Below are 14,342 nucleotides of genomic sequence, written 5' to 3' on the forward strand. Positions count from 1 at the left end.
TATCTATATATCTATATCTGTATCTATATATCTATCGATATATATCTATCGATAGATATATATCTCCCCAAGGCCAGCCTGAACTACATAGCAAGGCCCTGTCCCAAAAAAGCAAAACAAAGCAAATATATCATATCCATTTACAAGCTAAGTTTTTAGTAGATTATGATTTGGCAGGGCCAGAGATTTAGCTCAGTGGTTTCACCGCCTGCTGTGCAAGTGTAAGGACCCGAGTTCGATCCCCGGTACCAAAAAATAAAATAAAATAAAATAAAATGATTTGGCCAATATAACTTATATAGTACATATACAAACATATCTGTATCTCTTTAAATAAAATTTACTGAATAAAGCTAATAAATACATTCACTAGGTATTCATGAATAAGACTAACTTAAATTTAAACAGTATCCCGCACCATCATTTTCTCTTGGCCAAAATAAGAAGGTAAAAAAGATGAACTCCATTCTCAAATAACAAGGGAAAATCATCACTGAGTAAACATTTTTTTAAAAGCTATAAAATGAAAAGTACAATAAAAAGTAGCATGGTCTAAATATAGAGAAAATAAATAAATAAATGCCATGGAATTTACTAATCACTAAAGTCAAAACTGCTGTCAGCACATTAAAAACTGAAGTGATAATCACTTTCACCCTCTACAGATACCCAGCTTTAAGATACGAAACATGGTCTATCAAAAGTGTACATAGCAGAGAGTCCTTAAATCAGCAACAACCAAAGACAAAACCCCAAAACCACAAAACCCTGCTGGAAGGCAAGTTCTGAGAAAAAGAAATTACCTTAGAAATACTTGAAAATTATATGAGGAAGCAGCAGAACAATGAGCTGGTTTGTAGTGTAGCTGCTAAATTATATAACCTCTTTAAGGGAAAATAGTATGTAGCATTATGGTAGATTTCTGTTAAAGTAAGCTTTTGTTTTATATTTGGTACCGCTTATGGAACTCAGGACCTTATGCTTGCGAGGCAGGCGCTGGAACCACTGAGCTAAATCCCTGGCCCTAAAGTAAGCTTTTAGTATTTAGTCTGCTGAAATACTTTTATCTCAATAATGGATCTATTTGGAACCTTATAGCCATGTAAAATACTAACTTCAATACAAAATAAATCAATGAAAACAAGACAGTAGGGTCCATTCTGCTTCAGCTTACCAATCAGAACCAATAAACCACATCATCATTCACAAGAAAAATACACTCAAAAAAAATTTCTAAGAAAAAGAATATATAATTATTTTACCTTTCCTTGTTTAACAATATAGTAAGGATTGCTTCGAGAAAAACCAGCACTTTCAAGGAGGTTCATCACATCATTTTTCCTGTTGATAAACACAAAAATTCCTGTTAGGTAATTTTAAACCACCAACAATAACAAATAAGTATACTAGCTCCCGGGTTAGATAGCATTAGAAATACAGACTCTCAATTAAACCATCCATTGTACTGGCTTTAGAAAACCTTGTGATTCTCATGTTTGCCCTCTAAATACAAATCTGTTAAACATAAGGTGAGTATCTCATATATACAGGAAGTAAAGGAATATTTTAATTATTTTTAAAAGAACTTGTAAAAAGTAAAGAAAAAGGCTTACGTGACCATCTTCTTATCTAAGAAATACTGATCTTTTTTGGCACCAATAACTCTTCGAAGTGAAACTTCCTCTTTATCAATCTAATAGAAAACGTAAAAGCTCAAAGTTAAATTAACAGTAAAGTGGGAAACTTTTTAGATAATAAGGTTATTTTGAAGACCTTGACAATGACTATTTTAAAGTTTCAATTACCTCATTAAAGATGACACTATAAATACTGAAGACAAAGATATTTTTCAGAGTAGCTTTCATAATCCCATCTGTTGTTCACCAAAATATTTATTACAATTTAAAGACAAAAATCAGGAGTTAAACTATAGAATTATATATTATTTCATCATAAAATAATACATAAAAGCTGAAGCCAGTCCATAAATGTTTCAAAATATGAAGCAATTAGCTAATAAAATTCTCAGCATTATTACTAAAAAGAATAACAGTTAACTTACTGGTAACCGATTGTCTGAATTGTCAAAAATAATTTCCACAAAAGCAGAAATAACCCGAGGACCAGTACCCTCCTGAAACATGAGAAAAATGGAAAATTCATCATTTAAGTAGTATTTTCATATTAAACACTTTTTTATGGTAGTGGTACCAGGGATCACTCCCAGAGTCTTGTGCATGAAAAAGCACTTTACTAGAGCTATGCCCTCATTCCTATCTTTAAACTTTTTCAAGTCTAGTATATGGCAATAAACTGCATTCAATGGAGAAAAATTTCTATTAGATTAGTATACATCTCTCTTATCAAGGTTATCGGAGACACAGAATCAGGATAACAAAACTTCTCAACCAAATAGTTTTTGATTCTGAAAGTAAGAACTATGCAACAGGTAGCGAAGTTCAATTCTGTTGACTGTGTACTTCATTAGACCACACCACCCCACCCCGGTCACCTAACTCTACCCAGCTGCCAATAGCTAATACACCTTGAGGCTCTTGGAGTCTCATCTTTAATGCTGGAAAGAAATGAGAAATCATGAGATTACTGAAAATCTGTTTTCTCTGTATTTTTACATCTGCTATAGAAATTTACACATTTAACATGTCATATTTAGATCAATCTATGACACAACTACAGACGAAGTCCAGATAATTTCCAGTTTCTAGAAACTGCATTCAATAGAATGAAGAATGATACCTCAAGGGGTTATTAATTCTCTTAATGCCTATCTGAGAAACCTAAAAATTTTCTATTCAGGTATTCTGGGTTTGTTGTTTTTTTGGTACTGGAGATTGAACTCAAGGACCTTGTGCTTGCAAGGGAGGCACTGGAACCACTGAGCTAAATCCCCAGCCCTAGTCAGGTATTCTGAATTCTGATTCCGATTACTGAGCTACAAATTCAAAATGAAGAAAGAAATAAAAGATAATGGGTTAAACAAAAAGAACTCACTCTGTGTGAGACAAACAGGATATTTTGAGGAATCTCATTTTGTCTTATAATAAATGCTTTTCATATTTTACTAAGTACAAATTTAGTTTTTTTGGTTTGCAATGGCTGTTTCTGTCACCAATCATTCTAGCTCTGCATCTTAAAGTTCCCAACTCCCAATATGAAATTTCTTTCTCCCAGCAAACCTGTCTCCAGAACCTTACTAGATCACATCTTTAAAAAATTTATATGGATAACATATCCATCTAGAGGCAAATTCTACAATTTTCTTCTAACCACTATATAAAAACTAGGACTTTATCTGGCACGGATATAGAAGCCCACAATTTACAGCCCAACAGCACACTTAAGAGACACATACAGTGTCATGTTTACAAAGGGTCTGAAACTTGAACAAATGATTTTTATTAACCAAAATTGACAATGTATTTTTTAAATACATAACATCAATAACATCTGAAAGTAATCTCACTCACATGTAATAAAGCCAATCGCTGTTCCGGACGAAGATGACTAAACTCATCACTGAGAACAAATTGAATTGCTAAAAATACAAAAGCATAATTATTAGTATACTCTTAAAAAAATCACTTTTTCATACCTCAATAGAATACAATGTGTTCACTGTACATAAAATAAATTACCTGTTTCACCTACACAAAATTACCACTGATAACAGTGGACTAATCAGGTAGGAAATGATACGACAAGTAAGTGTTCACTGAGCCAGGTACAGTGGCACTCTGGGAGTCTGAGGCAGGAGGATGGCAACTTCGAACCCATCCTGGGCAACTTAGTGAGCCCTATCTAAAACATAAAAACTGGCTGGGGATGGGGATGGGGGGTATTTTTCACTGAAACATGTGAGGCAAGAAAAACAAAGAGAAAACACTAAGGTACAAGCAAAGAGAGAACCAGAACTAAGAGCTACCTCTCAATCAAAGTATACACCGAGTGGTCAGGTTATACAGTCGTGCATTCCACAAAAACAAACCACAAATACCACAGTGATCCCACAGAATTACAACAGAGCTAAAAAAACTGTACTACCTGGTGAATTAATATCCAAAGTACCATCGTAGTACAATGGATCTTTCAAAACTAAGAAAATAGTGGGAAATGTTTTAGATTCCCAACTCGACTGCACTGCTTATACTACCCTTACCTTAATTACCAAGGAGCCATTCCTACTTTCCATAGAGTGCATAACTGGACTACTGTGCCCAAGAATTTGCATTCTTAACTTAACTGTCCTGGTTCAGGTCCACACAAGAGACCTGACATTCTGTCTGTGAGAGTCAGGGAGGAGGGGAGCACTCATACATTAATGTGTGCGTTTGGGAAGGAGACTGGCTGTCTCTCATAATTACTGTACCTGGGTGGATTCAAACTGCCCTCACATCTCTGGGATCCTGAAACACACACTGCATTCCAATCTGCTCTCTTGCCATCACCAATCACAACTATTAGAGGGTATACACTGTACAATATCTTTGGGGGTTATATTGCACAAAATCAACTACAAATCTTTAAGTAAATTTCTCTTCTCAAGTACTACCCAATCAAGGAGTTCAAACTTTTTTCAACCTTCTCCTTTTATCAATCTAATTCTGTTAAAATTTTTTTTAGCTAAAAAAATTCAACAAAAGCACTATTATAATTAAATTATTCTATTTTTAGAGAGAATTTTCAAAGTTCTACCTATTATCATCAAACTGACAAGTCTGAGTCTCAAGTTCTTTATACTCCTCCAATTTTTTACAAATATGATTGGTTTAGAATGTTCTTAAAAACAGTAAAACAAATATTGTTTTCCCAAATAATAACTATTCTACTTCATTTATGTACATTTTTACATATACATTTATAGTTATACGCTGCTTTAATACATATTATTTCATTTGATTCTCACAACCCATCTAAGATCACAAGTTTCATTATTACAGTGAAAATAATTTGAGAAGGTGTTTTGCTAAGTCTCATATAATTACTAGTATAGAGTGGAATGCAGATCCTCATACTCTGCAAAGCTTGCCCTCTACACTAAGTTGTATCCCTATACATATAAACTATTTCTTGGGTTTCATGTGGATATAATCTCGAAAAACTATGATTTTAATAAATTAACTTAAGAGATCTAAGTCTTAATATATTTAGAATTCAAATAATACTTACCATAAAAGAAGTTACTTTTTCCAGATCCATTTCTGCCCACTATAAAATTTCAAAAAGTACAAGTAATTTTGTACAGAAAATCAGTAACACAAACTACAATCTGTGCTAAAAATTTTCAAATCCAATTTTTCAACAAAACCTTAAAATCTGAAATTAAATGACTGATGATGAACAAAAGACACTAATAAACAAAACAAACCTAATCACCAAATAAGTGATTTTTTTATAAACTTCAGATACATTTTTTAAGACATTTCACCACTGATTCTCTTGCTTTTCTCCAGCCAGTTACAATTAATAGAAATAAATATGCTACTTGGCACTCATAATTTATAATCATAATAACAGAGGTACAACTCTACTTAATTATATATACTATATTTAGAAATTTAAAGATTTACATATAGTTAGCATTCTAAAATACTTGGAGATTCTCAAATGGTCTCATGTTAAACTAGTTATGATCAACCCTATACATGATGTCTCACAGAACTACTAATGTATAGGCAATTGTAAGTACTTTTTCTTACAACCTGATTTCAAATATGAGCAGTTGTACACATAAAAGGATATTAAATACTTTTGATTTAATGGGTTGGTTTAGTGAAACAGTGTTGAAGAGTCATGAATAACTATGCTAATCTTTCTGAATTTTAACCAAAAGAGCCTAAACAAATTAACTCCAAAGTTATTATCTTTAATATATCTACGTGCCAGGCACAGTGGCATACACCTCTAATCCCAGCACTTAAGGAGACTGAGGCAGGACTGCAAGTTCGAGGCCAACTTAGCAAAAGGTCTGGGGACGTAGCTCAGTGTGAAGGCCCTAGGTTCAATCCTCAGTACCATGCTCACACATGTATGTGCGCACACACACACAAGCATACAAGAGGCAGCAAAGCCAATTGAAGGAAGCTTTCACTAGCAAAGTCTAGGACACTATGAGGACCAAAATAACTTGCTAAATATTTATTACTGGTGGGGAGAATAAACTATGAACTTCACACTGATAATAAAAAAAGGTAAGTAGATAAGAGAGGACTCTTTCTTATAGAATATCAAGTGTCAACTAATAAAAAGTGCAAGTAGTGCTATAAATAGCATCACTTTGTAACCATCAAAACAAAAGGAAGACTCAAGGGATGCTAAATCTAAGGAAAATTTTTGATAAACAGCAAAAAATTTGCATGATCCAAAATATCTTCCTAAATGTTTATTCGTTCCAAGGGAAAAAAAATAGGAACTACACAGTGAAAACAGTAATACAGTATCACCAATAAGAAGCAGAAAGACTTCATGTACCTCTAGATGTGCTACCCTGAGAAGGATAAATCATCAACTTTAAATAACAATGTTATTAACACATTCATGAAATAGCTGTAATTCGTATTTCTCACTGTGAGTGGGTGGTACATGCATGACTGTCCTACCAGGTGGCTTTTTATTAACTAACCACTGACCAGTCCAATTACTTAAATACTGGATGACCAAAAATTGCACATTGTTTTGTAAATTTTTATAAGATAACAGGAAATATAAAAACAATTTTATTACATTTATTCAGTACAAGAATTGACTTGTTATGGGCCGGGGATTTAGCTCAGTGGTGCCACCACCTGCCTTGCAAGTGCAAGGTCCAAAGTTCGGTCTCTGATACCAAAAAAACAAACAAACATTGACTTGCTGAAATGACACCTGCCCAAGTATCGAGTATCGCTCAGGATAGTCAGTACGTACAAACATGCTGCCCAGTGACCCTCAGGGTAAACTGGCAAGTGGTTAATTTTATTACTACAAAGACTGAAAAAGTCATTAGATCCATTTGTACACCAGTGGTGGAAACCACCCAATGGGACAGTCATGCTTGTGTTATAGGTAGTTAAAGCCGTCAAGAATGTGTTAAAGACAAAAAAAGCCCATGGAAATGATCCAGGTTAAAGCACCATAAAGAGACATAACAACTAAATTCAACACCTGATCCTAAATTGGATCCTGTATTAGAAGGAGAAAAAGTGCTATAAAGACTATTTCTAAGTCAATAGACATTGAACCAGGTACCACAGGACACTCCTGTAATCCCAGCTGTTCAAGAGCCTGAGGCCTAGAGACATAGTTCAGGTTGTGGAGCACCCCTGGGTTCAACCTCCAGTACCATACAAACAAAGGTATGCAAATGGTAAGACAAACAGAGAAAATGTTAACCACAGATGAAATACATAAAGGGTATATTAAGTATTCTCTGTATCATTCTTACTAGAGCAAATTATCTGTAAAGCTGAAATTATTTTTAAATAAAGGTTTAAAAGATAATTTGTCATTACATGAGTTTAAATAGTTTATAATCCATTCATAAATAACTGAAAAGAATTTTTGTGTGGTATAGGAGACTGAATCCAAGGGCTTCATAATGATACACTTCCCAGTCCTTTTTTAAATTTTGAGACAGGGTTTTGCCAGGTTGCCCAGGCTGGGCTTGAACTTGCAATCTTCCTGACTCAGTCTTCCAGAGCTAGGATTAGCATGCACAACATCCAGCTGAAATTTTCTAAATTTCCCTAAAGAATTATTCCTACCCAGAGTGAAACCCTATTTAGCAATTTTAAAGGATGCGTAATATTTAACATGGAAATATATTCAAGATTTACTCTGAAGAAGAAAAATAAGACTGCCAACATATTACATGATGGGTCCATTTTTTACTCAAAAGGCATATTTACAGACGCATGGGAAGATGAAAGGGATACTGAGGCACATCCAGGTCATATGTGCCCCAGATCCATCTGCCTCAACCCAGGCCTTGGCTAATGAGTGAAGCTGTCTACTAACACCTTTGGTTATTCTGCCTATTTCACGGATCAGATCCATGAAGACTACTTCAGGGCGGACAGTCCCCGAAGCAACACATTCCCAGAACATGGAGGACAATACAAGCATCAGCTAACAAGCCTCTCTCCATTCCTCTCCCATCTGACCCTTCTAAGGCATGGTGGATGATGAGGTCTGCCTGGAAGTTATCCAACATGACCACACACCAGCTGTCTTCTTTACAGAGCTTGACCAGCTTTCCCCTCACTCTTGCGTGCAGACAGCCCCTCCCATTAAGGCCTTGGCAGCTAAGCCTACTTGGTGTTTTCTATACAGGTCATTGGTGCAGAACTCTTGGCATGTGTGCTGTAACAGGCTGTTTGTTATCAAAAGCTCCAAAAGGTTCGCCATCACTGGTATAGGTTATTAAGAAATTAATGTCTGGCTAAAATTACAAATGAAGTTTCCTCCTTTTAGCTTTTATGTTGTCCCATAATATCCTGAATTAACATATATTTCTTTTGTTAAAAGGCCTGGGAAGCTGGGCACAGCGGCTGCACTCTGAAGCTCAGGCAGAAGAAATACAAGTTCAAGGAGAGCCTTTAGCAAGACCCTGTCTCAAATTAAAATTTAAAAAGGCTGGGAATGGTGCTCAGTGGCCAAGAGCACTTGCCTAGCATGTGTGAGGCCCTGGGTTAAATTCCCTGTGCTGCTAGATAAATAGGGTTAAAACAACCCTAAAAAGGTGTACTGTTTAAGTCGTCCCTCATATCCATGGAAGAATGACTCAAGGAAAACCCTCCCTCACAGTGGATACCAAAATCCAACAATGCTTAAGTCTCTTATATAATAAAATAGCATATAGTATTTGCACATAGCCTACATATAAGCAAAGAATACTTGTAGTATGTAATATACTGAAGGCTGAATGGATTAAAAATCAGCTAAAAATGGTCTTGTTACTTCGGCCAGTAAATGCTATGTATACAGGTACAAGCACCCAATGATAAATGTTAATGTATTGTTTACCTAAAATGTACCAATGAAAGAATTTAAGGAAAAAAATGCTATGTAAATAGCTGTTATCCTGTATCATCTAGAAAATAATGCCAAGGAAAAAAGTCTGTACATGTTCAGTAAAGACTAAGTTTATCTCTAATATTTTCAATCTGCACTTGGTTGAATCTAATGATTGGGAATAAGCAGACATGGAGAACGGGCTGTATTTGGTACATACATCAAACATTCAAGCATCAGCACAAGAGATACTTGCTTTCAAATCTTGATTATCTTTAAGGTCAAAATCATTAAACAATTAGTGGTATGCTTTCACCAGATATATTTAAAGTCAATCTCAGTACACACTATTTTTGGTCTTACATTATTAAGGCATCTGTTTAAAAAACATTCTTAACCAATAAAGTCACCTTAGGTGTGTTTTAGTTAACACAAAAGAAAAAATTCTTATAGACAAATTTCCTTTGTAAAAGTGACTGTTAATCCTCATGTTGCAACCAAAGCAGCAAAACAGTTGCCTGATAAAAGTTAAAACAAAAATACTTGAGATGTCATAGACATAATCATTCTGGATCATAATGATCATGACTTTATAGATCATTTATAAAATTATAAAACTCAACATTTTTGATAGCTGTAACAGAAAAATGGACATCAGCATCTGAAGAATCTGTAACAACTAACTTTTGTTAATGGCAATCATACTAGCTTTTTATCCTCACACAAATGCTTTCTCATTTAATCTTCCCAAAAGCCCTGGGACAAAGTATCATCTCCACTTTGCAAATGAGAACACTGAAAAAGTTTTAAAAACAGAGTTGAACCACGTTCTGTTTTTGCTATTCCCATCAAGCTACATGGCAGGAAGGGGGGAAAAATCTGAGAACAATTTCAATTATGACTAAAGGATGATCATCTTTGAAATAAAGCAACGGTGGGCACTTGAATTAAGATGTGACATATCAAGAACAGAATGATTCAAACGCTAAATTATTGTTCCCTATAAACTTAAAGCTATTAAAATACACTTTTCACACGTACAAACGATACTCAAAAAATGAGTAACTTAGGGAGGTGGATACTGGGGGTCCAACACAGTCTAACTTTGCAAAGCAAAGCCTCTAGAACACAGTTACACCTCCAGCCCCCAAAACGAGTAACTTATGATTGACTGACCCAAGTATTTTAAGTTTATACAGTATAGAAGGTAAGCAATTCATTAGTGTAGATAAAAGACAAGTAATTCCATAGAAAAAAATTTACTTAGCATTCAAAGACAGTTCCTGTGTCCTTAAGCTTCTATACAGATGGACAGAGTGTACTTATCAGTAATAGATTATAAATCTCATCCAGGAAGCCAGAAACACTTACCAATAACATTGTGTTTTGAACTGAAGGGATCTACAATTGTCTGATCTCTGTAACTTCGAAAACCCTGTATAATCACCTAATAAAAGAGGTATTTTTGAGAACATACACGAAAAGAGCTCTAAATCAACATTTCTGATTTCTTTTAATGCAAGACAGAAAACTGATTTCCATATAAGAAAAATTCATCGTGGAACGTGGACATTAAATTTTGCTAAGAACCATATTTTTCTCAGTACTCTGCCAACGCAGTGTTTATTCTTGGGAGTAACCCGCTAAGGAACCCTCAAAATCAAGAACACTTGAAGTTAAGTGGGACACTCACTGCACACTGCAGGGCTGCAGTTAAGTCCACCACGCAGGCAGCTAGGTCGCGGCTTTCCCGACTCTGGGCCCAGAGAGCGCTCCAAAATTTAGCCTAACACCCTCGCCGGTCCGAAGGAGACTCCATGCCAAAGGAGGAGACCTCGGGGCCGCCGCAGCCACGGAAAAGTGTTCCCCAAATCGGGTGAATGGCCCCATCTTTGTGGCGCACTCTTGGCGGGAAGACCATGCTGCCGCAAGTAAACAACGGCGTGAGCCGCTACACGCTCTCCAGAAAGTGGGTCCCTATACGCGCTCCCCGGTACGTCCAGGAGCGAAAAGCCCAGGATGGCAGCCCGCACCCCATCTGTGCCCCTGGGGCGCCCGGGCCGGGGCGGCCGCCGCCCGCACCCCCAAGCCCTCGCGGGCTGCCAGGGAAGACCGGGCCCCCGCCCACGCCCCGAGAGCGCCCCGCTCGCAGAGCAGCAGCGGCGACTCCCCCTCCCCTCTCCTCCTCTCCCCTCCATCAGCACTGCCACGCTCCGGCTCCACAGCTGAGGAGACGAGGGCCGCGCGAAGCCTCCGCCTCCACGAGCAGTCTGCACCTGGCCAGGAGGGCCGCTCAGCCCCTACCTGTTTGATGTACATGGCTCCGCGCCCCTCGCCGGGGACAGGGTCTCCCCCCGGAGCGACTACAGCACGGCCTCAGGCTCAGAGGACGCGCCAGCGGACCCCTCCCCCAAAGGCCGTGCGCTCCCCTCCAGCCACAGAAAATGGCGGCGTGCGTGGAGGCGGAGTCCGCGCCTTGGTCGAAACCAACTTCGAAGCAAAAAAAGTGTAGGGGGACCAAGTTCTGATCTGCTCTTCGTCTTTGTATTTTTAAAACAAGCCCTGTGCACTGCCCCCACGTGGATTTAATTTGACTGTGAAATTTGTATGTGGTTTTTGAGGCTTAAACTAGGAAGATTTATCTGGGGAAGACTTCGCATGAAGTGGGTCTATACTCACTCCGTACGCGTAGCTAATGCTGGCGTCCACAAGTAGGGGGCAAGTTCCGCGCCAAAACTGAGCGTGAATTTGGAAGAGCCAATAGCAGAGCGGGTTGGTGGCCACGTGGTACCCAGCTGTTTAAAACCGCTGAGCTGCGTTATCCCGCGGGTCCCCAAATCTTCGGAATCCCGGTGACAGCTAGAATTTAGTTTACGGAGTCGCTGCAACTGTGTTACTCTCTGGTCCTGAACAGTTTTTACCAGCTTGGAACGCTTCTTCCGGGTTCCGAGACCACGCTCAAGATAGCCCCAAAGAGCCCTGTCAGTGCTAGAAATAGTGCTTGAATAATGTTGCTGCTCTGTCATATACTTTAAATCTAGGCAGACTTGTGCAGTTAACAAACATATAGGTGAAGTTAAATGCTGCCTTTTAAAAAATCTCAAAGATAACAGGGTCTAGTGACAACCATAAGTATCTGATCCCTCTGTCTTGGGAGAAAAACATTACTTGTTTAGAAATTGGACCTCTGGCCGCGCTGAAATTAATTTGCTGCAAAGAGAATAAAATACTTAAAAGGGTCCTAACCACCCATCTCACTGCCTGAGGCAATTCTGGCCCTCATTTCTAAACAGCTGTTTTTATAGACTCCAAACTCTGTTAACAAACTTAACATATCTCCTTTGGAATCCAGGTCAAGTCCTATCCAGCCCATGGCCAAATATAAAGCAAAACAAAAACTTGTTTAAGCATTTGACTTGAGGATTAAGGTCTTTGTGGAATTTTAGGTATTTTATTGGTATTTAAAGTTTTAAGCCTCCAATTTCTAGTTTATAAAATGAGGTTGATAAAACCACCAGAAACATTTGTGACAATTTTCACAGTATTGGGATCTCTACTTCCTTAGCCTTTTCCATATTAAACGATTTTTTTTCTCTACTGAGGATTGAACCCAGGGGGCGCTCTGCCACGAAGTTACATCCCCATCCTTTTTTAAATTTTGAGTCAGGACCTCGTTAAAATGTCTAAATTGTCCAGGCTGGGCTATAACTTGGGCTCCTTCTGCCTCAGTCTCCAGATTTGCACTTCCCTTTCCTGATGCCGGGAATGAAGGCATGCACCACCCCAGCTATCCACAATCTCTTTATATTTATTTTGAAATGGTCTGGCTAGGTTATCCAGGCTGGGTCTTGAACTTTTTATTTGCCTGCCTCAGCCTCCCAAATTACAGGTGTGTACCACCTCACCAGGCTTAAGTGAACCTTATACAGTCAGCTTATATAACTCATACAGGCAGAAAAAAGTCAATGAAAAACTAAAATATCAAATGTGTTTGATAATGCTATTATTTCTTTATATATTTATTGTCTCTAGACAAGACTACAAATCCAAGACAGAAAGAACTTTACTTTCTTCCTGCCATTTCCTTAGTAATGAATTCATAAAAAGTAATAAATTCTTATTAATGAAAAATGCATGAAAACAAAGTACCACAGTGTCTGGCTTATATATGCCAGCTAATGGCATATATTATAGAATACCAGGTGTCAAGTAATACAAAGCAAAAGGAAGGCCAGAGATGTAGCTCAGTGGTGCTGTGCCTGCCTGGCAAGCACAAGGTCCTGAGCTCAATTACTGGTACAAAAAAAATAAAAAGCAAAAGGAGTGCTGAAAATGGAAAATCATTTTGTAACCATCAGAATAAAGACAATGTATAAGTAATACATCGACAATAAAAATAAACTACTGATACATGCAATGATGTGAATAAGTCCCAAAAATATAATACTGAAAGACGCTGTACTCAAATGAATACCTACTAGGTCTATTTATAGAAGTCTCTCGGACAGGTGAAACAAATCCGTAATAGGAAAAATCAGAAAGAGAATTGCCTCAGAAAAGATAGGGTACTGGAAAGAAACATAAGGGAATTTTCTGAGGAATGGTGATAATGTCCTGTGTCACTGTAACGGTTTGGATTTCAAAGTTTATTCATTTATCACAACTCATAGCCATATACTCAGAAATACATTAAAAAACAACAAAAGAACATGGAAAAGGAATCCAAGAGCTGCTAGAAGATACAGAGAACATTATTCTAAGATTAACTGGAATTAGTAAAAAATCAGAAGACAGAACAAATGACACCGCCAAAAATCTGTTTACAGATATAATAGCACAAAACTTTCCAAATACGAGGAAAGCACAGATAGGTGAGGCATACAGAACCCCACATAGCTAGGCTCAGAAAAGGAATTCTCCCTGACTCATCACAGTCAAAATCCCTGAAGTCCAACACAAGGACAGAATCTTAAATGCTGTTAGACAAAAGCAATAAGTCATTTATAAAGGTAAATCCATGAGAATTACAACAGACATCTCAACACAAACCTTAAAGGCCAGGAGAGCTTAGAGTGAAGTGTTTCAAGCCCTAAAAGAAAACGTCTTACCACAGAGACCAATACCTCCTGCAAAACTGTCTTTCAAAGTTGGTGGAGTAACTTTCCCACTCCTCAGGATGGCAGCTGTGCTTAGCTGTGTGGCTTTCCTTAGCCTTAGGGAAAGAACAAAGGCAGAAAACCAGATGGGTGTATTTGGCCAGCATCGTTGGGAGGGAGGGAGTCTGTCTACTTGCAAGGAACTAGCTACAACCTGCTGTGCTGAGGGCTTGTGTG

The 14,342-nt window shown here is 37.7% G+C and overlaps 1 protein-coding gene across 1 annotated transcript in view; it reads right to left on the reverse strand.

The window, feature by feature from the left end:
- The window catches only part of Smc3 (structural maintenance of chromosomes 3), a 32,120-nt gene extending 20,659 nt beyond the window's left edge, over nt 1-11,461 (reverse strand). Inside the window, exons 1-7 of the mRNA XM_004838952.4 lie at nt 11,314-11,461; nt 10,381-10,456; nt 5,188-5,226; nt 3,489-3,556; nt 2,063-2,134; nt 1,614-1,693; nt 1,263-1,341 (exon numbers count right to left, since the gene is read on the reverse strand). Of these exons, the coding sequence (XP_004839009.1) occupies nt 1,263-1,341; nt 1,614-1,693; nt 2,063-2,134; nt 3,489-3,556; nt 5,188-5,226; nt 10,381-10,456; nt 11,314-11,328 (429 nt within the window). The 5' untranslated portion in view covers nt 11,329-11,461. The remainder of the gene's footprint in view (nt 1-1,262; nt 1,342-1,613; nt 1,694-2,062; nt 2,135-3,488; nt 3,557-5,187; nt 5,227-10,380; nt 10,457-11,313) is intronic.
- Nucleotides 11,462-14,342: the final 2,881 nt, after the last annotated feature.

The sequence above is a fragment of the Heterocephalus glaber genome, unplaced genomic scaffold (genome assembly GCF_053883595.1).
Source record: "Heterocephalus glaber isolate CG9 unplaced genomic scaffold, H.glaber_assembly_v1.0 deba00001497, whole genome shotgun sequence".
NCBI lineage: Eukaryota > Metazoa > Chordata > Mammalia > Rodentia > Bathyergidae > Heterocephalus > Heterocephalus glaber.